A 27,786-nucleotide genomic window follows, 5' to 3' on the forward strand; every position below is an offset into this window, starting at 1 on the left:
GGATTGAGATGAACTCCAAGCTCAGAACTGGCAGCAGCTCTCACAGGTTCTTCCTCCAGTCTTTAACTGTTCTTATTATTTCTCTGAGTCGAGCGAGACTCAAAGTCAATGTGACGTCTTCAAGATGAACTGTAAATCGTTTGCTTTCTCGCCCAGACGTTTAAATGAATTCACAAAGAAACTCTAGTGAGTATAAATTCATTTGTAGCCTCCATATTTACATAAATAAGTCTCTGAACCACAGAACCGTTATTGTTCCTCTCCTTTTTATTCGGTGCGGCAGGTGTGATTACATCAGCAAACAAACAGCAACTCTTCGGGGTAGTTGTAGTTTTGTGTTAAGTAACGTCTCGACTCTAAACGACTACGATTATAAAATACACACGGACTAACAAACCGGTTCCGAAGCAAACTGACAATAACGGACGAGCACCTCGATATTGGTAATAAATACATTCATAACATAGCACGTTTGATATGACTTCTTCATGTAAACACTCCAGTTCAAAGTCTCATGTTTTGCTCAGAGAACGTTGCAGGTTTTTGGTGAAGGAAAGTTCTTCACTGTTTCCCATTATCCCCAGTGAGTCTGTCCCTGGTCTTGCCTCAGATCTTTGCTTCACATCGGGCGTTAGCCTTGGCGGAGGTGTGTGCTCTCTGAGGGCCCTTCTAGTTTCCCAGGAGGAAATTCATGGATTTTAGTGAGAATAATCTGACGTGTTCACAGGACCGATATCTATGAGTGTTCGGTGTATAAAGATCTGGATTTGGTGGATTTAAACCTGGTTTCATGAGGTGAAACTCCACTGAGTCGTATTCCACTTTCCTTTAAACACAATGAAATGATCACACTTCAGCTGAATCTGAACCTGCTCGTTCTGAGTCAAACAAATCTGGTTATAAAAAAATATGACAAAGTACAACCTCATTCATAACACATTCAAAAGAAAGCTGTGCATATGTCGCACGCAGACTTTACAACTGGCCGTATAAAACCTGACTCCATTTTGTTTGCTCACATTAGACTGAAAAAAGAAAATCCACAAAAACATTAGCACTTGAATATTCAAGTATAAAAACACATTCACCAGAGGAAAATACTGCAAATACTGCATATTACAAATATTCTGAGACATACGAGACACCTGAAAATGAAGAATCGGTGTCTTTTGTTTTTGAGCTAGTGAGGTGTGATTTTATTTATTCATCCTCATATTGTGGTTGTTTTTAAGAGATCTGGTTATTCAGCTGTCCCGGGTATTTGTCGAACCTCCTCTCGGCCTCTTCGCTGAACGCGTCACCTGCACAGAACAAAAACCACAAATAAACCAAAGCCAGGTTTTGACATTAGCATCCAACCGTGTGCGTGTTCGTGACTGTTTACCAATGTGGCAGTTGTGGAGCCAGATCCGTTGGCCGTCGTATTTGCAGTTGCATTTCATGGCGTTGTTGGTGAAGTCGCTCTCGGCCACTTCTTGATTGGGGTTGATCACAACCTGAGCAGGCGACACGCGGGAAACATCCCAGTTAAGAACAGGAGCGACGATCACAGAATGGATTAGCTACTCGATTACATCTTCAGTAACTGTGAAGTTTTGACGTCAGGAAATAAAGATGGGCGACACGTCTACTTCTTCCTCCTCTCCAGGAATGAAGTCAAAATATCCCGGATACCATCTCTGAGAAAAATATATTTGACGTGTATTACACAGACACAGAGAAGGAGGAATTCATGACCTATACAGCAGCCAACCACAAGGGGGCGATATATGTTTTTGGCTTCCCTTCACAGTCATGGTGTCATAAACTTTTGTATCCAAGTCTATGGGAAGAACTACTTCACCTACGAAACAAGTTTTATAAAATCTGTAGAGACTTATTTAAAATATGTAACTTGAGTCAAAGGGATTGTGGGAAATGAAGGCTTCAGGTTTTGATATAAAAGAAGAATTTGAAGAATCGTTGCACTTGGAGTAAATAGCTTTGCGGCTGTTTTGCTTCCTGTGTTTCCTACGAGCTGGTTTTTAGCTCCTGACAGGAAACACCAGTGGCCGCTGCACTCTGATCCTCACTCCATCCCGCTCACCTGCAGGATGTAGTTTCCAGGTTTGACGTCTGTGATGTCGATCCACTGGCAGTCGATGTCGTGACGATACAAATCCCAGCAGCCCACAGTGATTCCCTGATCGCCAAAGTTAGCGCACTCGTATCTTTTAGAAACACCTGAGATAAAAAAGATCCAAAAACCTTCATCAATATTAAAGACATTTTAAAGATGATGCTATTTTTCTGTACACCTGCTACATCTTTAAAGGTAACATAAAATTGAATCTATCGTGTTGTTTTAATGATGTAAGTCCTCTAAAGGCAGCAGGCAGATGAGACTCATGACTCTGAAGCATCTCACTCACTGTCCTGACAGTCCGTGTCCTCCAGACAGAAACTGGCTTTGTGTCCCTCGGCCACTTTGGTACCATTGGAGTTCAGCAGATCGTAGTGGGTGAAAATGTTCATGCTGTGGTAGTGGCTGTGAAAAACAGAGAGACAATGGAAACAAGTTAATTTAAGTCAAAACCATCCTGCAGAGATGGCTCCAGCAACTAAACTTCTTAACCCATGAGGACTTTACCCGTGGCAGGCGTGCCAGACCCACGAGTGGCGCCCGGCCTTTGGCTTGAAGTCGGCCCGGCCGATGTTGTGGATCTGGGAGGAGAAGCGGAGCAGCCGTCGGTGTCCATATGGCCAGTTGGCCTTGGCTGCAGACTGCGACAGGCAGTCCTCCTCGGCGGCGCAGTAGAGCATGTGCAGGGGCCGATCCTCGATGTAGACCGACTGCTGGACCACGGGGGCGTTCAGGACCAGGTCAGAGGCCGCTGGACACAGAGGGGGGGGATGCTGTCAGGATCTGCTCCTGTACAGAACTTTAGTGGAACTCGACTATAATTAGGACCCGAGCACCTCCGGTGGGAGGCCCTTTTGTATTTCGAAGGATTTTCATTTCCCTTTTGATCTTTTCCATGGCCTAGACGCTCAAATTCTTACCAAACTTTGCAGGAAATTCAAAACCCTAAAAAGTTATTGTATTCTCGAGTAATTTGAAATGGGCGTGGCAAAATGGCTCAACAGCGCCATCTAAGGAAAAGCCCCTCAGTTAGCTCTCATCGATAATCACAAAAATTGTAGCCCACGTGTATTATGACTAGACAAAAAAAAAGGTTTAGAGGTGCAATGGGAAAAGCCTAACAGGAGGTCTGCCATTTTGGATAGGGACATTTGTATTTTCATGACAAACAAATAAGTCTGATGAAATTGAAATTTCCCTTGGGCTTAGAACAACTTCAAATTCTGTGAAGATATACCTCGGTATATATGATTTCCTCACACGGTGTAACCGTGGCGTGACATTTTGATGACTCGCCCCCAAAAAAAGGGATTTATTATAACTCCTCTGTGCATTGGTCTTTCAGCCTCAAACCTCATTCACACATTCACAGTCCCGCCCTGATCAGATGCATATCAATATTGACTCATCATCACAGCGCCACCTGCTGGCTACAGGAAGTGATGCGTTTTAAACTTTGATGAACTGCTCTTGGCTGCTTTACAATATACAGCTCAAATGAGCTGTACATATGAAAGAACACTTCAAAGGATTCATTAATCAAATAATTCTTTGTTGTCAGTTTGCTTTAATGTCACAGTGTCAGTGATGTTAGAATCCTTTGATGTCTTAGATGTAAAGGTGAATGATTTGTAAGATCTGAAGAGAGAAAAGAGTGTTTTTGACCTGAACAGATCGATTAGTCTAGTATAGAGATAGCGATAGACCATACTGTTGCTCTTTTCAATAGTGTGTTATAACGTGGGAAAAAGAGGAAGTGAAAGAGAGAGGGAGGAGCAGAGATCTGTTTCTGTTCAGAGGAAGTGAATCTGTTCTACAGTCTCTGGCAGCAGCTGAAATGGAGCAGCAAAAAAATCACCTGGCCAGACAAATACTCTCCTGTCCGATCTTTGTGGATCTACTGAAGGATCCAGTGGCTACTGTCTGTGGACACAGGTACTGTAAGAGCTGTATTAACACCCACTGGGACAAAGAGGAGGAGAGAGGAAGCTACAGCTGTCCTCAGTGTAGACAGACCTTCACACCGAGGCCTGTCCTGGGGAAAAACACCATGTTAGCTGCTTTAGTGGAGAAGCTGAAGAAGACTGGACTCCAAGCTGCTCCTGCTGATAACTGCTATGCTGGACCTGAAGATGTGGCCTGTGATGTCTGCACTGGGAGAAAACGGAAAGCTCTCAAGTCCTGTTTGGTTTGTTTGGACTCTTATTGTGAAAAACACCTCCAGCGTCATCTTCAGTCACCTCCATTGAAGAAGCACAAGCTGGTGGAGCCCATGGAGAAGCTCCAGAAGAACATCTGCTCTCGTCACGACGAGGTGATGAAGATGTTCTGCCGCACTGATCAGCAGTGTATCTGTTATCTCTGCTCTGTGGAGGAACATAAAGGCCACGACACAGTGTCAGCTGCAGCAGAAAGGACTGAGAGGCAGAGAGAGCTCGGGCTGAGGAGACAAACAATCCAGCAGAGAGTCCAGGACACAGAGAAAGACGTGAAGCTGCTTCAACAGGAGAAGAAGGCCGTCAATGGCTCTGCTGATAAAGCAGTGGATGACAGTGAGGAGATCTTCACTGAGATGATCTGTCTGCTGGAGAAAAGAAGCTCTGATGTGGAGCAGCAGATCAGATCCCAGCAGGAAACTGAAGTGAGTCGAGTCAGAGAGCTTCAGGAGAGACTGGAGCAGGAGATCACTGAGCTGAAGAGGAAAGACCATGAACTGAAGCAGCTCTCAGACACAGAGGATCACAACCAGTTTCTACACAACTACCCCTCACTGTCACCACTCAGTGAATCTACACACTCATCCAGGATCAGGTTCCGTCCTCTGAGGAACTTTGAGGATGTGACAGCAGCTGTGTCACAGGTCAGAGGTCGACTACAGGACATTCTGAGTGAGACAAGGACAAAGATTTTACAGATTGTGTCTCAAGTGGATGTTTTACTGCGACAACCAGAGCCAGAGACCAGAGCTGACTTCTTAAAATATTCACAGGAAATCACAATGGATCCAAACACAGCAAACAGACGTCTGTTATTATCTGAGGGAAACAGAAAAGTAACATGGATAAGTGAAGATCAGTCTTATTCTAATCACCCAGACAGATTCACTGATACATATCAAGTCCTGAGTAGAGAGAGTCTGACTGGACGTTGTTACTGGGAGGTGGAGATGAAGGTGGTGCGGGGCTGGTTTTGGGGAGTTGGTGTAGCAGTCACATACAAGAATATCAGCAGAGCAAGAAACTCACATGAATGTAGATTTGGAATCAATGATAAATCTTGGTTGTTACATTGTGATAGAAACAGTTATAGATTTGATTACGACAGCATCAAGACTCCAGTGTCAGGTCCTCGGTCCTCCAGAGTAGGAGTGTACCTGGATCACAGTGCAGGTGTTCTGTCCTTCTACAGCGTCTCTGACACCATGACTCTCCTCCAGAGTCCAGACCAAATTCACTCAGCCTCTCTATGCTGGAGTTTGGGTTGGTTGGTTGGGGTTAGGTTATTATGATGGAGTCACAGCTGAGTTCTGTAAACTCAAATAGACTTGAGTCATTAAAAGCAGTGATTTAGATTCTGTGTGTAAATCTTTAACTTCTTTTGTCTCCATGATTGTTGATCAAAGTTCTTCGTGGTGACGTTTCTGCTCCGCACAGAGATCAGCTGTCAATCAAACACTGACCTTCCTTTCTCACACATATTTAGTTCTTACTTAGTAAAGACAGAAATCTATAATAACACTGACATTAATGTGTTTGAAAGAACCCGAGCACCGAGCGGTGGGAGGCCCTATTGTATTTCGAAGGACTTGCATTTCCCCCCCCCCCCCCCCTGCAGACATTCAGATGGTTTTAAGGAATGGGTGTGGCAAAATAACTGACTAGTGCCCCCTAAAGGGCAGCCCCGGCACTACGATTGGCCGACACCTACAAAAATCTATAGGGACATTTCATCACACCGTGTGTCTGTGGCGTGGCATCAAAGTTTGATTACACGCCATCAAAACACAAACTTCTGTATCTCTGGAATATTTGGTCCAATTGGGTCCAAACTAGACATGTAAGACAAGAGTCCCGGCCTGAAGACATCTACACAGACTACATGACTGGAAATCACAGCGCCACCTGCTGGCTACAGGAAGTGACGTGTTTTATACTTTGATGAACTGCTCCTGGGTGCAAAACAGCTCAGTCAACTCATTGGATCATGGTCCGAATTGTGACATTTCCTCAAACCGTGTAAACATTGATGTGCGGCGACGGATCAACCTTCGCCGCACATCAATGACAACATTTTCTCCTTTGGCGAAGGAAACGATGTTGTCATAACTCCACTGTGCATTGTCCTATCACTACCAAACTTCTGTCACATGATCAGAGTCCAAGCCTGAACAGCTATATATGTCGATATTTCCTTAGTTTCATAGCGCCACCTACTGATTCACCATGAAACAGGAACTACTTTGTAAATCCACTCTGCATTATCTAACCGGCTCCGATCTGCTGACCTTGATCTCAATCGTGACCTGAACACATCCATATATTAATATTAGTTCAGGGTTATAGCGCCACCTACTGATCAGTGTGAAAATTAAGTTGTTGTAACATTGTCCAATTGACACAAAATTGCTCACGCTAAATCAGAGCCCTTACCTGAACAGATATATTAGTCTGTACGTAATAATTGGGATGGCGCCACCTAATAGCACTATCAATCGATTTACATAAACTCTTCCCATTGTGATGTGCTATGTGATAGCATGGACCGTAATGAGCAATTAGCAGCAGCCGCAGTGCACATAACGCATGCAACGCGGAGACGTGCGCTTGGTCATCGATCGCTCTCGCTCCACCGATCGCAACAGACTTCAAAGTGCGGGTGCTCGGACCCGCCAGTGCTACTACGTAGCCCTAGTTTCATTTGGATTTCAGATTGTTGTTTGCTTTTGTTTGGGTTTTATTTTATATTTACTTTGCTTGCTCGTATAAGTCAATAATTTGTCTTTAAGGAATTAAAAAATTTGGGAAATGTGGCTGCATGGTCTCTAAAGCTTTAAGACGTTTTCTATTAAAAATATAATAAAATAATAGAATGGATTGTTTGTGTGCTGTAATATGACTTAAATCACACGTTTTTCTCAATGAGACGTTTTAAATAAAGGAAAATAAAGCAGAAATAAAGAGTGTTGTTGTTTTTGTTTTTAACTCACTCTCCGAGCAGATGACTCCGGCTGCAAACTTGGCCGCTGCTTTCTGGCAGCTGACGGTTTTGTGATGCTGACACTGACTCAGCGCCATCTCGCTCCCCGAGCACTTCACGCCGCTCATCAGCATGTCCGTCACGTTGCTGCTGTCCCAGTACCAGGTTTCCTTAGATTGGGTTCAACCACGAGAAGCACAAACCAGTCATTCACAAACTGAGGTCACTTTAACCTTGTGTTAGTTTGGACTATTTTATGTAAGTATTTTATTGTCTGAAATTTTAAATGACCTCTTTGGCTCCTTAAATTGTGTTTAAAAACAAGGGTGTGTCTCTGAGGCTTTTACAATACTGTAAAATATTTCCATAATTCTATGAAGAACTACAAGATTGTAGATTTTGTGTCCATCAAATGTCATGTCAATTGTTTTACACGTGGAGGTAAATGTGGAAGTTGCATTGTTTAAATTCTCTAAAAATGGAAACGGTTTGGAATAATTTTTAAGATGTTTACAGCCATGTGAGGTCAAAAGGTAAAAATCGACTTTTTCACAGTTGCACATTAAAGATATTTGGATTGTTTCAAACAAGTTTTATATTTCTTACTTGAGTCAAGTTGCTCCGAAAAGATCATTTTGTAAAACTGAGTGAATTTCATGACAAAAATTCGACTTATTTTAAATTTTCCTCAATCGACATGGATTTTTTTTTTTTATACTACATAATGCATCTACAGAGATTTAACCTGTGAACATCATATTTCTCATCGTGGAACACATCTCTACATCTCTGGTCCTACTTACGGTGATGGCATGCATGGAGTAGCCGAGCCCTAGCTGCCTGCAAACCACCATGGCTTCCCTCGTGGTCCAGCCTGTGCTGCACACTGTGCCCCACCTGGACCCAACCTGAACCTCCACCCGGCCCTCATAGCTGCTGCGACCGCCCACTATCCGGACCTGCAGAGACGTCCTGCTGGGAGTCAGTGGGGGGGCACACTTCCTGTCCTGCCTCTGAACTGTCTGAGCTAAAAACCGGCTCGGGTCCTCGCACAGCGGAGAACACATCGTTAAAGTAGCAGTTGGGTTAAAGTTTTACAGGCGAGGGCAAAGTGAGCGTGGCTCCCGGATGAGGTCACCGCTCGGTTTTAGTGGCGAGTGGCTTTGAGTGGGATTAGAAACTTCATGTGTGGCTGCTCGGACCACGTGGGACAAACCAGAACTGGGTTCGGTTCTTTCATTCAGGGAAAGAAGCGTCTACTCCATATGGAAACTATGATGCACTGTCATATGTTGCATGAATGTCCAAGTATGCTCTGAACATGCACAGCACCAATCAGCCTTATAGCTAAGTTTATGGGATGTATTTTAATTATTCTACCAGCCTCTATATGCACATGTGATCAAATATGTGAGAAATGGGAATATATTTGAACATGTATGCAGAGGATTTGAGAGAATAACCACTTTACAACATAGATAGACCTTCCTGTTTGAACATGCAGCTCATTGAGTGACTGGAAGTGGTTATCTGTAAAGGCATGATGGGATCCATTGGTTGTCAATGACAGTAAATCATCATATTTGCATATGTCAAGTTGCCCTTGTGCTGTTAGCGACCTACTTGCAGGCCCTGGTTAGCGTAGCCCAGGCCCAGCTGCCTGCACGCCACCGAGGCCTCCTTGGTGCTCCAGCTCTCTCCGCAGATCAGACCCCAACTCCGGGTCCCGTTGGAGTCCGAGCTCAGCACCTCCACACGGCCCTCGTAGCGGGTCCGTCCCCCCGTGAGCCGTATCTGTGGTTGGCCAAGGAGTGTTAGGAACCACAAAGCAGAGCGGGGATACACAACAGCTGGGCTCTGTGTGTATCTACAGGAGACATGGACCAGTATAATCTGGCTCATAACAAACTGTACAACCAGATTATACTCGTGAAGGGAAACTACTGTCAGAAAAAAGTGAATGTTCGCAGAAGAATTCAAGCACTGTTTGAATTTTTCAAACAATACATTTTGGTTTCACCTGGTTTCAAGCAATCCCACTAATTCAATACGTACAAATATTCAACTTGAAACTTAAGAATGAGAAGAAAATGACATTTTTAGTTTTTTGTGACAGCAGTGAACAAGGTTAGAGTTAAAATGTGAGAGTTCTGTGATTAGCTCTAAATCTCATAATAGGAAAAACATAGTTTAGATAACAAAAGGTTAAAATGATGGTACAGCACAATAAAACACTATCAAATAAGTCATTATTCAAGTTCTTTCTGCTGCAGTTAACTTATTCAGCACAATTTTATCAAATGCAATCAAAAACTGTCTCATAATTGTCTAATAAATGTAAATATCATTGTTTAAGTGAGCGTGACAGTTTTACGATGTGTGTGAAGGTTCAGCTCTGACCGAGTTCTCCAGGCCCATGTAGGGAATGTTGCAGCGGACGCCGGCGTCCTCCATGTGTTTGCAGTCGTCGGATGAGATGTTTTTAAAGGGGCAGTTCCAGATGGACTTCTCCTGGCCGAGGCACTTCACCTCGTTCATGTAGATCGGACCAATCCCTGGACAGATGAACGATTAAAGACATTTAATCCAATGTCCCAGTTGAAATCTCCCCTGATTGAACTTAGCTGTAACACTTAAAGTGACTCTTGAAACAACCACCCGGCTTTAAGTTGAGGTGTGTTACCTCTAACTGTTCCTCTGGAAACTCCCTGAACGCACCATGAGCTGATTGTTTGATGCAATTTTCTATGAAAGGAATTCCTTCAGCCACGCATGTTTCCGACTGCAGTGACGTTCAGGAACATTTCTTGGACTAAATCATCCAGGTAGTGGTTTGACATCCCTGTGAGACATGGAGCGGGTTTGCTGCTGAGTCAAAGAGATTCTGTGACCAGGGACAGATTCTCAGCCAACTTCCTCTGAGGTGGAAATCCTAATGTACACACACATACACACACACCCACACACACTGACACACACACACACACACACACACACACACACACACACACACACACACACACACACACACACACACACACACACACACACACACACACACACACACACACACACACACACACACAAGCAGACAGCCCCACCCTGCTGCCCTTCAAAAGACTTGCTTGTTTCTGCACTGGTGGAATCTGAGGATGGTTAAATACCTGAATACCAATTACACCTCCATGTTCTTGAATCACTGAGACACACACACTCACACACACTCACACACACACACACACACACACACACACACACACACACACACACACACACACACACAGAGACACACACACACACACACACACACACACACACACACCCTATTTCTTAAAATATCATCAAGATCCTTTATATATTTCCTGTGAAATCATTGAAAATGTAAAAAAACACATCAAATCTGGATCCAGATCTGCAATAAAAATGTACTGGTTTCTTCCTTCCACCATGTTTCATTGTAATCTGTCCAGTTGTTTTTATGTTTTCTTGTTCACAAACAAACAAACCAGGTAACGAGGTTGTGAATATGAAAAGTGTGAGTTTAGAGTAGAAGTGTGTGTGATGAATTACACTCAGAAGTTATGAACAACTTAAATCCCCCTTTACGTTCTTTATAATGTTAAAGACAGATGGGAGTCGATGGTTTCTCTTGCCTGGCACGTAGGAGTCTCTCAGTCTCATAGTAAAGAGCTGGTAAGTGAATGAGCTGCAGCAGAGCAATGCCCTTAATGAATGGAAATTACCGACTGAGATTTTTGCGTTGGTGGAGTAACTCTGTCGTTTCCAGTCCCGCAGCCAAATCGGCCTGAAGTCCAAAAACCCATCAGCAAATCTCTTACAATAAACGGCCTTTAGCACTTTGTCCTGGTGCAGGTCTGCAGTCTGGGGTCAGAAACAAGAAGAAAACCCTTCTCACAGTTTGTTTTCTGTCTTTCATTCACAGCATTCCTCCGCTTATTGAAAAAGCTCCTACTGAGGAAAATATGTCGGAATGTGGAGTTGTTGAGGAACAGAGGGATCGGTTCTCTGGGGAGGAGAAGAGACGACCTGAGAGACACAGAGGTGACGACTGAGGACCTCTGTGAAGACACTTATACAGACGTCCCTCAACTCAAACAGCCTCAGGTGAAATAGAGATTTTGCTGCCGGAAGATCAACGATATCCGAGAGTCAACGCTGCTTTTGACTTGTGTCTCTTTTCCGACATCTGATTAAGTTTAAAGACTTATCTCTACTAAAGACAACATTTGTGCGGATGCAGTAATAAGGACTTCGCTTGAGATAAGATTGAAATGTTTCCTGATTTGAACTCTTATGATTTCACAAGGGTCAGAATGCACATTGCACTAAATGTATATTTTGGTTCAGTCACCTCTTCCATATATATAGAGATGGAGTTCACGTTTCCCCTTTCTCCAGTTGTACAAAGTCTTGTAAAGTGGAGCCGTGGCATCAAGGTCGTGGATCCGTCCCAGCTGTCAATCATGATGTATTACACTGTTTTTATTGCATCAAATATACTATTAAAAACCAAACTTGCTAGAAAAATGTGTGATAAGAACGACAAAACGACAGAAACCATCTCAGAGAAAGATTTTAAGTTTACTTTTTAGTTCGGTCTAAGTCCTCTCCACTACCATGGAGGAGTGGGGTTTATGACCTATACTGCCGCCAGCCACAAGGGGGCAGTCAAGATGATTTGGCTTCACTTTTGCGGACCGTGATGTCCAAGATGAGAATAGTCTTAAAAAACCTAAAAGCATATGCTGAATAAATCCTAACAGTACTTTAAACAGACTGGCTTGTATGATGTAATGTCTCTGAATTTTCGTAATTATATCATTCAACTACTGTTTGCTTCGGCACAAACCCGAGATCACATGGTTGCTTGTTATGTTTCTGACCTTGTCCCATGCGGGCTCCGGTCAGAGCCTCCTTTGCGCTCCCGAAGCCGAGCTCCCTGCACACGACGCTCGCCGACAGCAGGTTCCAGCGGTCGTCGCACACGCTCCCCCACTCGTTGTCCTTCAGCACCTCCACCCGGCCCTCGCCCAGTCTGGCTCCTCCCTTCAGCCTCACGTTGCTCTGCAAAACCAAACACACTTAAAAATAAGAAACTTAATTTACACATAAACATACAAATTAAGTTTCGTGCTGCTGTGGTCAACGTGGAATGATCTTGTGTTTTCGATTATCTACAATTAGGGTTTAACCTAAAGGGCAAAGGGTAAGTTTACCGAAAGTTTAAGTTTCTTTTTCAAGTTCCTGTTTTGCGTGAACAGCGGCCCTGGCATGCAGCTGACGACCGCCGCCATGCCGCCGGCACAGGGAAAGGTGGCGTTGGGCTTGTTGAACTCCAGGGGGCAGGCTGCCAGGTGGACCTCAGTGCCCGTGCACGCCACCGAGTGGAGGTGGAAGTAGTTCTTCTGACGCTCCAGATACAACCTGCAGGGAGAAGACACAACTGTAATATTGAGTGAATGAATGAATCCCTGAGTTATGTTTAAGTCCGGGAAGTTTAAAGGCCTCACAATGTATTTAAAAGAAACACAAAAGTATTTTAAAATGAATGATGAATGAAACCAAAGATACACAATCCTCCTGGTCTACAAAGAAAAACTGACTTGCATCCCAAAACGGAGGCCATAACAACACACACACACACACACACACACACACACACACACACACACACACACACACACACACACACACACACACACACACACATACACACACACACACACACACACACAGTTAAGTATTAGCTACATACAAACAGAAAATTATAAAACCATGTTCCACAATATAAAACTATTTTTAGGGTTTTATCGTCTCCTGGAACCCAAAAAGTAAAAAACTTGTCCAGTATACAAAAAATAGATTTTACTCAGAAACAGTTTCAGTAAATGTTATTTTGTGGATAATAATCGTATTTACTGTCTTGCTCAGAGTTAGATTAGAGCATATTTCATCTAAATTAACATTTCTATCACATTACTCCAGTCGGGGATAGAGTTAAACTAACTTTTAGGCAGAATATGTTTGTTTCGGGCAGTCGGGGTAACTTCCGCTCCTTTTCCAGTAGTTAAGCTAACTTCATACGTCCTTTACAGACCTAACTCTGCGCAGGGAAAGCAATAAAATGTTTGTTTTCCCTAAATTTCATCGAGAACTTGAGACTCGACTCTAAACATTCTACCAGCCTCTGCAGGCTGTTGTTCTGGCACCGCTCCCTCAGCAGCCACATGTGCACGGCAGGTGTCGGCACCGGAGGGCAAGGATGCGGTTTGGATAATTAGACATTTTTAATGCTGCTAATCCTTTCTCGTCAGTTTGAATGTGTGTTGTCTGTGAGCAGCGTGTGTTTGGGTCTTTTCACACAGCTTGAATCCACTGGTTTCACCTCAGTTTACCTTTTGCCAGGGCTGCTCTGTTTAGACTTAGCGTTAGCTTTAGCTGTGGGTGTCTGCCTGCAAGGTAAACACGGGTTAGACGGCACAGTCAGGGGAAGAAAACCAGGCCACACACAGAATCTGAGCATCAAAGGTCAGATGATGCACAGTTAAAACCTGAGGTCACGCTGTTCCTAAGGATGCGTCTCCTTCAACACGGTCGTTGTTAAATGAAATTGTTGTTTTTAGTGAAAGCTGCACATTCGTTGAAAGTGACACATCCTCTTTAGACACACCAATAAAAAATAACATTATTAAAAACCTTGACATTCATTGTTTCTAATGTACAAACAAATAAACACTGCATGGCCGAAAGTATGTGGACACACTCGTCTCAATACGACATGACAACTCCCCAGAAGTGAAGCCAAATCCTCTTGATTGCCCCCTGGTGGGCGGCTGCAGTATCCTCATCTCCTCCAGGTTATTAGATGGGACAAGTATGTCCACGTGTTCATGTTACTGAGGAATTTTTTCAACAAGGAGGTTGTTCTGGAGGAACTTGTCCCGCACGTCCAAACCTTTAGGATGAATTGTAAATGGGTCAAATGAGATAAAGTGTCCATAAACCTTTGGCCATATAGTGTTTAACAGGTTAGAAAGTGACACATGACATGTTTGTTAGTAGAAACTGGTTTCTGCTTTTTGTTTGTTCTTCAACTTCATGAGCACAAGGCCAAAATAAGAACCATAGTTTTTTCCTTAATCAAAAACTTCATCTACTAATTAACTCTGGTCCATATCTGAATCAATAAGAATATGTTAACGACCATTATCTTGATTTAATACATCAGAATGCAGATTGTCATTGTGGTTCACACACAGAAAAAAAGCTAGTGGTTGAGCACTAAATGAATTTATTCCAATTTCTGCTTCATTATTTATGCTACGTGATAAATATCAAAAATCTAAAACGTGTAAAGGATCCACTTCCTGATACTTTCAGTCTGAGCCGGCCAAAACAAACACTGTGAATTATTTTTACCGACACAGGTCAGTTCTTGTTGAGGTTTACGAGGCCAATGACTATTTCAGTTGAAGAACCCGGATTAAAATTAACTCTGGTCCATATCTGAATCAATAAGAATATGTTAACGACCATTATCTTGATTTAATACATCAGAATGCAGATTGTCATTGTGGTTCACACACAGAACAAAGCTAGTGGTTGAGCACTAAATGAATTTATTCCAATTTCTGCTTCATTATTTATGCTACGTGATAAATATCAAAAATCTAAAACGTGTAAAGGATCCACTTCCTGATACTTTCAGTCTGAGCCGGCCAAAACAAACACTGTGAATTATTTTTACCGACACAGGTCAGTTCTTGTTGAGGTTTACGAGGCCAATGACTATTTCAGTTGAAGAACCCGGATTAAAAGCAACCTGCCTCCTCCAAAAAGCAAACCATGCTGGGGAATCGGATTGTCAGATGTTATGTAAAAGGACAAAAAAACAAGTCCCAGTCGCTGACATGATGCAGATTGAAAACACCTCATCTCTTCAAACAAACTAGTCTTTGGTAATGTACATTTTTATTTTTATTTCAAATGTTCAGTAGATCTGGGAGCTTAGGCGTGAGTTTGTACAATCTGAACCATGGCAGAGAAGAAATTTGAAAGACAAACCAGATATGAACAGAAATCTAACCCTCAACACAAGATGACCTTCGCTTACACGAGGATCGAATCTAATCATCGGACCCATTCACATGCTGCACCGTGGTAGCACGATATCAGAGGAGGGGGGGGAGGAGTCGACTACAGAGACGCGGGAGCTAAACGGTTATTTTCTACTCGGACAGGAAACCCACTGTCAGAGCGACGGTGGGTTCTCCCGTGACTCAGTACCTTCCACCGGCCGGAACATTAACCTTTGACCTGGAGACCTTCTCAGCTGCCTGCTTTTTCAGAAGTCTGCAACAGTGAGACAGCCAAATTCCATCATACAGGAGAGAGACTGCATGCAAACAGACACACACACACACACACACACACACACACACACACACACACACACACACACACACACACACACACACTTATACTGGCTGCACACACACACACACACACACACACACACTTCTTTAAGCGGCGGAGGGTCAGTGGTGAATAACATTTTTGACATTCCACAGGTTTTCAGTATATTCTGTGACAGACTCTATGTCACTGCTGTATGATCAAAATTACACAACTATTCCAGCTATTCAGAACATTTTTCAATTTGTTGAGAAAATGTGTTTCTTCTCATATTTTTGCACATTTTCGGGCTGGAACTAACCTCTATTATATTTTAGGGCTGAAACAACTTTGTTCCAACTTTTCATCCTTGAGTATTTGCTGCTGGTTTTTCGAATGACAAATATTTTAACTTAGTTTTTAGTAAATTGTGATGAGCACTTTTATTCTATTTTTGTAACATGTAACAAACCAAATGATTAATGATTCATCAATAAAATAAATGGCAGCTTAAAATCTCAAAGAACTGAAAACCGAGGTCTTGTCTTCAAATATCGTTCATTTTACAACCAAAACCTGAAAAAGCCTCAGATTTGAAAAGTAGGAACCAGCTTTTAATATTTAACTTTATTTCACCCCAAAAAAAACGTTTGAGTGCCTCTGTACAAACAGAGCCCTGCAGAGTACAAACCATAAACACGTTCATACTCTCCCTCTCTGCAGGAGGTTGATAATCACTCTTCAAATTCACAAACAGAAGCACAGAACATGAAATATTTGACCCGACCGGGACTCAAACAAAAAAAATTTGCCTTTTCCCGTCGATCCAAAGGAAAAACAAAAACAGAGCACAGGCTCGTCCAAACATTTCAACTTCCTGTGTGCTCTGCTGTAGAGCTGCAGCTCCGGCAGACGGAGGAGAGAGACCACACACACCAGCACTGTCGTGTCCACTGTGAACATCAGGTCCAACAAAGTTCGCTGTCTGTGGTTCGGTCAAATTGTTTCCGCTTTGCCTCCAACATCTCAGCCTGAGTGGACAAGAAAATGGCTCCTGCTTTGCTCAGAGGCCTAATTAGGGCCCGAGCACGTAGGCAGTGTTGGGCAAGTTACTGAAAATTAGTACTTAGTTACAGTTACTAGTTACTTCTTTTAAAAGTAATTGAATTACTTCAACAGTTACTGTATATCAAAAGTAATTAGTTACTAGGGAAAGTAACTTTTAAGTTACTTTTATGTCTGTATAAAAACACCGTTTTTAGTTTTTCAAAATAAAAAAAAATAAATCGCTGTAACTTCCGTTTTCATGGGTCCATCTCCCTCAAACTACAAAGAAATAAGTCTTTTGGATAGATATGCTAGACCAAACAGGAAGCCCTGTTGTTTTGGATTTAGTGGCCATTTTTGCCATTTTCCACATTTGTACTTTCACTAACTTGTCGTACGGCTTTCATCAGATCAACTTCATATTGAGGTGATTGTCATCTAAATAAGATGGATATAAACTACCACGGTATATTTGATTTCATCAAACCGTGTGATCGTGGCGTGCCGCCAAAGTTTGATTACACGCCGTCATAAAATGAGGTTCTGTATCTCGGACATATTTTGTCCAATTGAGTCCAAACTAGGCATGTAGGACAAGAGTGACGGCCTGAAGACATCTACACAGAAAACATGACTTAAAATCACAGCACCAGCTGCTGGCTACAGGAAGTGACATGTATTATACTTTGATGAACTGCCTTTAAACAAACAATTAGTTTAAAGGCAGTTCATCAACATCACTGTCATTAAGTGGCAGCTACCTTTAAACAGTGTAGCTGCCTTTAAACAGTTTGACACTGCTGAGGAGAGGTAAGACTGTTGCTCTTTTCAATAGTGTGTTAAAACGTGGTAAAAAGAGGGAGTGAACGAGAGAGGGAGGAGCAGAGATCTGTTTCTGTTCAGCGGAAGTGAATCTTTTCTACAGTCACTGGCAGCAGCTGAAATGGAGCAGCAAGAAAATCACCTGGACAAAGAAAGGTTCTGCTGTTCGATCTGTCTGGATCTACTGAAGGATCCTGTGACTACTGGCTGTGGACACAGCTACTGTAAGAGCTGTATTAACACCCACTGGGTCAAAGAGGAGGAGAGAGGAAGCTACAGCTGCCCTCAGTGTAGACTGTAAACTGAAAGCTCTCAAGTCCTGTTTGAATTGTTTGGCCTCTTATTGTGAAAAACACCTCCAGCCTCATTTTCAGTTAGCTCCATTTAAGAAGCACAAGCTGGTGGATCCCTGGAAGCTCCAGGAGAACATCTGCTGTCGTCACGACGAGGTGATGAAGATGTTCTGCCGCACTGATCAGCAGTGTATCTGTTATCTCTGCTCTGTGGAGGAACATAAAGACCACGACACAGTGTCAGCTGCAGCAGAAAGGACTGTGAGGGAGAGAGAGCTCGGGCTGAGGAGACAAACAATCCAGCAGAGAGTCCAGGACACAGAGAAAGACGTGAAGCTGCTTCAACAGGAGGAGGAGGCCGTCAATGGCTCTGCTGATAAAGCAGTGGAGGACAGTGAGAAGATCTTCACTGAGCTGATTCGTCTGCTGGAGAAAAGAAGCTCTGATGTGAAGCAGCAGGAAACTGAAGTGAGTCGAGTCAGAGAGCTTCAGGAGAGACGTGAGCAGGAGATCACTGAGCTAGGGAGGGAAGACCATGAGCTGAAGCAGCTCTCAGACACAGAGGATCACAACCAGTTTCTACACAACTACCCCTCACTGTCACCACTCAGTGAATCTACACACTCATCCAGCATCAGGATCCATCCTCTGAGGAACTTTGAGGATGTGATAGCAGCTGTGTCACAGGTCAGAGGTCTACTACAGGACATTCTGAGTGAGACAGAGACAGAGATTTTACAGATTGTGTCTCAAGTGGATTTTTTACTGCGACAACCAGAGCCAAAGACCAGAGCTGACTTCTTAAAATATTCACAGGAAATCACACTGGATCCAAACACAGCAGCAACACATCTGTTATTATCTGAGGGAAACAAAAAAGTAACACTTCACATGAGTGAAGAACAGTCTTATTCTGATCACCCAGACAGATTCACTTATTGGCCTCAGGTCCTGAGTAGAGAGAGTCTGACTGGACGTTATTACTGGGAGGTGGAGATGGGGGGGGGGGGAGTTTATTTAGCAGTCACATACAAGAATATCAGAAGAGAAGGAGGCTCAGATGAATGTGCATTTGGATATAATGATAATTCTTGGTCGTTATATTGTGGTAGAAACAGTTATAGCTTTAATTACAACAGCATCACGACTCCAGTGTCGGGTCCTCGGTCCTCCAGAGTCGGAGTGTACCTGGATCACAGTGCAGGTGTTCTGTCTTTCTACAGCGTCTCGGACACCATGACTCTCCTCCACAGAGTCCAGACCACATTCACTCAGCCTCTCTATGCTGGAGTTAGTGTTTATCCTCAATCCACAGCTGAGTTGTGTAAACTCAAATAGACTCAAGTCATTAAAAGCAGTGATCTAGATTCTGTGTTTAAATCTTTAACTTCTTTTGTCTCCATGTTTGTTGATCAAAGTTCGTCGTGGTGACGTTTCAGCTGAGCACAGAGATCAGCTGTCAATCAAACACAGGCCTTCCTTTATCACACATATTAAGTTCTCACTTTGTAAAGACAGAAATCTATAATTACACTGACATGAATGTGTTTGAAAGAACCCGAGCGGTGGGAGGCCCTATTGTATTTCGAAGGATTTGCATTTCCATTTTGGGGCTGTTTCAGGGCGAAATAACTGTAACTTCGGTGTTCGAGGTTCAAAACTCCCCCCCCCCCCCCCGCAGACATTCAGATGGATTTAACGAATGGGCGTGGCAAAATAACAGACTAGCGCCCCCTAAAGGGCAGCCCCGGCACTACAATTGGCCGACATCTACAAAAATCTATAATGACATGTGTCTTTTTATGACAGAGAAATAAGTATCTTGGATAGATATGCTAGACCACACAGGGAGCCCGCCATTTTGACTTTAGTGGCCATTTTCCACATTTTCCACATTTTAACTTTGACGTACGGCTTTCAGCAGATCAACTTCATATTAAGGTGATTTTCATCTCAACAAGGTGGAGATATGAACTATCTCGGTATAATTGATTTCATCACACGGTGTCACCTTGGAGTGGCATCAAAGTTTGACTACACAACATCAAAACACAAGCTTCTGTATCTCAGACATATTTGGTACAACCGAGTCCAAATCTACAAAGAACTCATGACTGAAAATCACGGCGCCACCTGCTGGCTACAGGAAGTGAAGCGTTTATCCTTGCTGCACTGTGCAAAACACATGCAACGCGGAGACGTGCGCTTGGTCATCGATTGCTCTCTCTTCACCGATCGCTACAGACTTGAAATCACCTGTGCTCGGGCCCGTTAGTGCTACAACGTAGCCCTAGTTCCCATTATTGTTATAAGTAAAAAACGTTCTACAACTTTAAAAAGCTGAAAATGTGAAAAAAGAAGGATCTTAAAGTTCAGGAATTTCGTAAATAAGTATCTGTTGTCTTGCTGAGAGGAAAGTTAGAGACATATTTGCTGTTTCACTGCACGTTCGTATGTTCAGAAGCGTCTTGTAATTGTTCACATACTCGCTGTGTGTGGTGTTACCTGAGTATTCCACTAGAGGGCGCACCATAGAACTCATTGCATTCTTTAAATACAACACACGGCGACAGTGAGTAACATACAAAACACAAGTTTGCTGTGAACCTTCACCTCAGTTGTCGTTTCAACCTCACGATTCCAAACCAGAATCAGATTTTAAATGGTCGCAGTCGAGCGAATTCACTCACTTGTAGAAGTTCTTGTTGACTTTCCTCTCGTGGGGGAATCCCAGCATGCCGCAGACCACCCGGGTGTTTTTGATCGTCCATCCCAGGTCGCAGATCTGGGCCCAGCCATCTTTGTATTTCACCTCCAACACACCCTCTGTGGTCGGCACCTTCTTTTTGGCCGTGGCGACGACGGGCCGGAGTCGAACCTCCTCCACTTTGTTCTCGTCCATCTGGCTCTGTGGGGCGGGAGACACTTATTATGAATAAGATAATTTGTGATTATCAGTAAAAACATTCACTGGACATTTTCAATTCAATTTTATTTGTATAGAGCCAAATCATAATAAACATCGACTCAAGATCTCATATTGAGTTTAATGGATTGAAAAGTATAATTCCTATAATTCCAATTCCAAATCATCATTTGCAGAAAGTCATCAGATTTGGTTTTCTTGATATTCACACTGACGAACACACAGACATGTTGTGCACATTTCTTAACATCTTTGAATGAGAGGAACAGACACAGTGAGTCATTTCAAGTCCAACCCTCATAACGCTGACTCACTCTCATTGTGATTTATTAAGGAGAAGAAGAAAACGAGGCCTGGCTGCACAGATCGAAGTCTGGATCCACATCTGGGGCAGAAAGTCTCAAATCTCTCATGAACCTTTCTTACATCACATCCTGCTACACAGCAGTGACACATCATCCAGTCATTCGTCTGGGCAGACGACTCTCCAGTCTGACCTTGTTCACCTCGTCAAATCGGGGGAGTCAAACATCCGAGAAGGCGTCTGAGTTCAGGACGAGTCATTAAAGTAATTTACAGGAAGAGAAAAGATACGATGAAGAATTAACGCACGGACACAGGATTAAATTGGGAAGATGTATATTCTATTTCATACTGCCTTTCAGATTTGCCTCGTTAAAGAGATTAGTTTGCTAAATTATTCTGTCTCCCATGTGTACGATTTCTCTGGTTGTGAGTTAGATTAACACAATCAATCGCTCCGAGTTAATCCTGGGGACTTTCTGCTGAGTTCTGCTCTTGGGTTGGATGGAGAATATCAGTAGAATGTCCGGAGCCTCTCCCTTTCTGACACATACTCTGGAGAAGGTGTCAGGAGGTTCTCCGGAGTTCAGTGCTGCTCTGCACCCGAGGCCTGTTGGGTTTTGCTGAGAGAGGCAGATGCTTGGAAGAGGTTCAGCCACATGGTGCAGAGCAGAATTTATGAGTTCCATGTGTGAGGCAGCTACACATGGAGCCTTTTAAATGTTTAAATGTCGTCCATGTGGGTTTAAAACCTGCAGGCGTCTATAGGCCGTGGAGCAGCGAGACTGTTAACGTGAAAAGTTAATTGGTTTCTAACTGTGTTTTAATGAACTCTACACACTAAAATAAAATAAAAACTCTCGTTAAATCTATTTCGGTGACTTACGTCGATGACATTCGAGTCGGAGAAGCCGGGAATCCTCTCGTCCTTGCACACGACGCCGGCGTCCTCGTCGTGGGTGCAGTCGCTGTTGCCCCAGCCACGAGACCTGCAGTGCTCGATGCTCTTCTCCCCCCCGCTGCACTGCACGTTGTCCAGCCAGATTTTCCCTGTACAGGCAGCAAACTGTCAGGCCTGTGGAAAGTCTTCAGGACACTCGGCTGCTTGTTACACTGGTGCAGCGGAATTCTGACTCTGAGTGAGGTGAAGTTTGGATTCATTCATTACAGACACGAGGGTTTCTACATTATTATGAATGGCGTTTGAATCTCTTGAATACATTGAAACTTCTTAAGCTTATTCTGTCAAAGAATAGGACTAAACTTTATAAAGAATAGTTCTCATTAGTTCTATCTATCTATCTATCTATCTATCTATCTATCTATCTATCTATCTATCTATCTATCTATCTATCTATCTATCTACCTTTCTACCTATCTATCTATCTATCTATCTATCTATCTATCTATCTATCTATCTATCTATCTATCTATCTATCTGTCTGTCTGTCTGTCTGTCTGTCTGTCTGTCTGTCTGTCTGTCTGTCTGTCTGTCTGTCTGTCTGTCTGTCTGTCTGTCTGTCTGTCTGTCTGTCTGTCTGTCTGTCTGTCTATCTATCTATCTATCTATCTATCTATCTATCTATCTATCTGTCTGTCTATCTATAGGACTAAACTTTGTATCGAAGAGTTCTCATGAATTGGTTGCACCAGCAGGTTCCTTCCCTTGCACCTCCTGTCCAGTTCATCCCAGGTCGACAGGTTTCAGGTCATGTTTTTATCATTATCTTCCTGTAACACGAATCCTCTGTCTCCCTCTGCCACTTCTCTCCCCCCCCCCTCCCTTTCTGATTCTGACCTATACTCCAAACTGCTTCCTGCTGTGGGGTCACTGTGGTAATGATACATCATGTGGAGCAGTAACAGTTTGTTCCATTGCTGTCTTTGTACTTTGGTTCTGTTCAATGTCTTTTATCCTCTATCCTCTGAATCCCTGAGAGAATATTCATGTCATTGTGCGCACGGGACAATAAAATATCCCAGACTGTCGTGTGTTAAACCAGACACTGGCTCTCAGGAAGCGTGTGTGTGGATTTGTACCTTGGCCCTTGCCGTACTTGGCGCTGTGTGTCCATCCTGTGGCGGACACGAAGCCCAGCTGGCGGCAGAGCACGTTGGCGTTGGTTATGGAGAAGTCATCGTCACAGATGGATCCCCACTCCCCCTTGTAGAAGAGCTCCACGCGGCCCTCGTTGTGTTTTCGGGGGTATCCAGTCAGTCGGACCTTCAGCCGCTCTGTCTGAGGCGGGGGGGTCCGAGAGGGGGTCGCCGCTGCCGCCGTCGTGGCTGCAGCTGACGGCGTCGTCTGGGTCACGCAGCTCGGTAACAACAGCCCGAACAGGAGGCTGAGGGCAAACTGCTGTCCCCGTCTTGACTTCTCCATGACTTCAGCTGAAGAGAAGACAAAAGACGAGTCTGAGGTCAAAGCTTCAAATGAAGAAAACAGGTTTTCTGTGAATCGAAGCACTAAATACTGGGCCCATCACATTTTGTGAGAAGTCAAGAATAAACTTTGAACTTTTCAGAATATATTGCACAACTAAAGTCAGCTCATTGGACTTCCTGGTCAAAACGCCTTGTGGAGTAGAACTGGTGATATGGTTCTTTAGAATCATTAAAAGCAACAAGGAAATTCTGTCTCTTTTATTATCAAAACCCGGCGACGTGTTCGGCCTTTGAGGAGAATCTGCTGAAAACTGTCCAGAAGTAGAAACAGCACGAGATTGGACAGATGGAAACCTGCACTTTATTAATAAATGTTCCTCTGAGGAAGTTTGACCTCAAGTTTGACCTCAATCAATAACGTTGAAACATGTTTTCAACATTATTCCCGAATGCAATTTAAAATCTTCCTCTGATTTGTTCTAGTCATTCTCAACCTTTTGACTTAACTCTGAACATTCAGGATTTATTTGAGACTTTTTTACTTTTCATTTTGACATTTTGACTTAATCCAAAAAGTCCTGACACAGCATTGTTATTATTTATATTCTATAACCTTCATCATTTCTAAAAACACATGACGATTCTGACCAGTCACAGACAGAAAATTATTCACGATGTACAAAGGATCATTATACTTCAAACTGATTTATTTTCTCTCAGAGCTCACAGAGGTGCTGAGAACAAGCTGAGCGGACGGAGGGAGGATTCCTGTGAGTGGAGAGTTGCTCCAACACTTTGATTCAAACCATCTGCTCAGTGTTTACCCGACTCTGAAGAAGAGCAGGGATCCTAACGACCACGCCATCAGGCGACCGTGTTTATATTGATGAGATCAACAGCAACTTCCTGTTTGACACCATCACGGTGCCATTCCTTCACCTATTTCAATACAACAAGCCGCCTTTTCCTCACAGAATGTCAACTCTTCTCTCTTAAAACTTCCCGTAAGACTCCAGAAAACCAACATAGGCCTGCTATTGATAACGTGACAGCGACACTCCTTAGCTTTCAGCCAGTGGGGGGGAGGTGTCCCTCCAGAGACTTACAGTAGTGTGATGTGTTTGTGCAGGAACCACAAGCTTCAGGCACCTTTTCCAAATCATGTCAGAGACTGAGTCCAGTGAATGGGACGGGCCCACAAGTTCCCACTGTTCAGTCTGAAGGGGAGGAGCCTCAGCGTCCAAGTAAACGTCCTCATCATTTAATCGTTATTTTGTCGTTAGAGGCAAAGACGAGCCCTTTATTCTCATCTGAAATATTTCAACATTTTTGGAAACATAATGCCTCTTTACTGGGAGTTACCTGAGTTTGTGCTCCTAGGCTGAAAATATAATCTACTGCCAGTGTCTGCGAAGATTAAACTGGTTTTAGTCTTCTGATGATACTGGTTCCCAGCCTGTTGGAGATTTCTGTTAATTTGTTCACGTGTAACTTCTCTAAAAAAATAACTAATCTTTGCAGAAGCTCTCAAAGAGCAGAAATTAAACATCCCTTCAGACGCTTACTCTTAAAATATCCATTCAATAAATAAGGTCATGGACGATGGGTAATTACCTCGAGGGCCTTTTTGTTTGGTGGTTAAACTAGACACATGACATCACCAGGGATTTTCGAATGTCTGCTAAGATACAGGCAGGGAGACCATGGATGAGGATGTAAAAACACAGACATAAATTTTACACATCAATAAATGTTATTCTGGGATATGTGGCGACTTTACCAACTTTTGCAGAAGGCCAGATTTTAACATTTCACAGTCAACAGATCGACATCCTGCTGCAAAGTTCACCTGCTGCATGTCTTTACCCTTTTACTGCTTTCCTGCCCAGACAAGACGATTATATCATTACCCACATCTAAGGCTGTGCTTTTGGATTAACCGTAAACAGTTTAGCCAGATCTTGTGGCTGTGTGTTTTTCCCCATCCGACTTAATTGCAGCAACGTTTCAATGTTTCCAGAGCTCAGGGAATAAAATCTGTTTAGGTCTCATTATTTATGAACTAGTAGTAATTCTGCAACTTTTGTTACAAGGATTCCTCCATCACATTATGAAGGATTTCAACCCGACCTTGTCTCTCTTACACTCTGCAAACAGTTTATCTCTCCCCCCCTCACTGCAGCTGGGACCCTCCATTCCAATGTGCTCATGGATCAGGTCACGTGAAAGGCTCCAGTCAACCAGGCTGCAGCTCTCCTGGCTTCCACGCACAGAGCAGTTGGTCAGAAAGTCTTTTCCTGAGACGCTGCATGCACGCACTCCCACCAAAAACACACACACACTCAGTCCGGCTGCTAATCACTACCAGAGGTCTGTGGCTCAGCCGACTGAAAGAAACCGCTGGTGAAAGCTGCCTGAGCTACAAGGGAGGATTTTCCTTCCTCCTCACGGGAGTTTGGTGAAACCGGATTAAACGTGAACGCAGAAGGAATCAGCTCCGTGCAGAGGTTCTACAGGAAAAGAGAAAAGTGAATCTGGCTGAAGTGAAAGCACATAGTTGCTGAATGAGTTGTGGGGAAGTAGAGTGGGTGTGTTGGGTCTCTGCTTCACTCTCTATGGGAACTAATCACTGGGATGTAATGTTTTCCAGACTCAGATTCCTGATAAGCTTTTAGTTAAAACAATTTCTCTGTTGTTCTTCGGTTGCTCATCTTTTCATTTGATGTGACCTAGAAAAACCACTTACTGCCTGGAAAACATCTGCACAGCATCTGGACCAAAATCCATTGATTAACATATAAAACTGAAAGTTGAAGAACTTTTTATTAAACACGCACACAAATATTTACCTCATCGTACTGTTGCCATGAGAACCGTTGTTGCTAAATCAATTAGTCGATCAGCACAGAAATCATTTTGATAATTGAAGAATCTTTTCAGTCATTGATTATTTTGTTTGTCATAAATCATCTGAATATCTTTTAGCCAAAAGATAGGACAAAAGAAAAACATTTTAAGATGTTATCATGGATTGTAGGTATTAAATTATTGATGACTTATACGATTATATGAAAATAATAGTTGAAGCCCTGAACACCATCAAAGGGACTTTCACAACCTGTCAACCGAAAGATTGCTCTTATTAACATCTTACTGATCTATAAAACTGTGACAAATAATATATTATCTACTTATAAATACAATACTCATTTAAGCTTATTTAGAAAGTTGCACCAGCAGAAGCTCTACCGACATTTCAACACTTCAGACTCTGTTTATTTATCAGGTTTTCCTGTTATTACATTCCTCACATATTTGAATGTTGCTGCATCCTGAAACTTTGACTCTTTCACACGTATGGATATGATAAGCATGAAGAAAAGGAGACTTTACAGCACAACGCTGCTTAATAAAGTTAAGTAACAAAGTCATGAGATTTAATGTAGAAATAACTTCTTGTAAAACTCTTGAATCTGACTCACGAGTCCAGTTTTCATTCTGATGACAACAAAAACTTGGTGCAAACAAGAGCTGATCAGCTTTACCTTATATTTCCAGTGTGAGGAGGTTACAGTGGTTCCAGTGGAGAGAGAGGAGCTGACTCTCAAAGGTTTGATCCCGACGTTTCCAAACCGGAAAACCCTCAAAAGACAGAAGGAAAAAAACGAGGATAACAATCCTGACACTTTTGTTATTTCATCTCCTCGATCCCACACGGGTCCAGTTTGCGGTGCAGCCAGCAGCCAATCACTCCTTCCAGTGCTGCTGTCTGTAAATTGCCAGCTGTACAGCCCTCAGTGAGGAGGAGGAGGAGGAGGCTGCAGCAGGGGGCTGGATCTATTCCTTGGAAAGACACTGACCCTTTCATGCAAGGTTTTGTAACAGGCAAATGCATAAGAGCCCAAAAAAAAATTTCAGCCCACGTACCGGACCCAGTGGCGTCGGCCAGAGATTCACAACTGCTGCTGAATGAGTTTATTTCTTGAAGGATTTGGTCTTTCAGTGTGAGAGCAGATATAATGTTGAGGGATTTGTAATGTCACTCAAAATCCTGCGCTCGCACTCTAATCGCAACAAGAGCTGAAGCTGGAGCTGAAGAAATCTTTTAAGAAAACATCAGAGCACAAGCAGGGGGTACTTGAGTGCAAGCGTATTAATGTATTGAGAACTTACTTTGATTATCATATTACTAATTGTTTCATATGCAACAAAACCATTTTCCCATATAATCAAGCAGTAAAATGCTGCTCATACTTTAATTCATAAGAATATCTATC

The 27,786-nt window shown here is 43.1% G+C and overlaps 1 protein-coding gene and 1 pseudogene across 3 annotated transcripts; one reads left to right on the forward strand and one right to left on the reverse strand.

Annotated features, from left to right (window-relative positions):
* Positions 1–249: 249 nt before the first annotated feature.
* Positions 250–27,230, reverse strand: loxl3b (lysyl oxidase-like 3b). Of its 3 annotated transcripts, XM_061082338.1 has the most exons (15): positions 27,055–27,230; positions 23,165–23,515; positions 22,011–22,174; positions 20,586–20,803; positions 12,556–12,763; positions 12,223–12,403; positions 9,719–9,873; positions 8,942–9,112; positions 8,122–8,277; positions 7,329–7,488; positions 2,630–2,873; positions 2,412–2,527; positions 2,087–2,223; positions 1,385–1,496; positions 250–1,301 (listed from the first exon to the last, which is right to left on the reverse strand). In XM_061082338.1, the coding sequence occupies exons 2-15, from the start codon at positions 23,505–23,507 to the stop codon at positions 1,228–1,230; spliced, it is 2,439 nt and encodes an 812-aa protein (XP_060938321.1). In that variant the 5' UTR covers positions 23,508–23,515; positions 27,055–27,230; the 3' UTR covers positions 250–1,227. The 3 variants fall into 3 exon arrangements, with proteins under 3 accessions (XP_060938321.1, XP_060938320.1, XP_060938319.1); XM_061082337.1 differs by lacking the exon at positions 8,122–8,277 and having other exon boundaries at positions 23,165–23,509; XM_061082336.1 differs by lacking the exon at positions 8,122–8,277.
* On the forward strand, positions 17,724–19,233 carry LOC133015195 (tripartite motif-containing protein 16-like; annotated as a pseudogene).
* Positions 27,231–27,786: the final 556 nt, after the last annotated feature.

The sequence above is a fragment of the Limanda limanda genome, chromosome 12 (genome assembly GCF_963576545.1).
Source record: "Limanda limanda chromosome 12, fLimLim1.1, whole genome shotgun sequence".
Lineage (NCBI taxonomy): Eukaryota > Metazoa > Chordata > Actinopteri > Pleuronectiformes > Pleuronectidae > Limanda > Limanda limanda.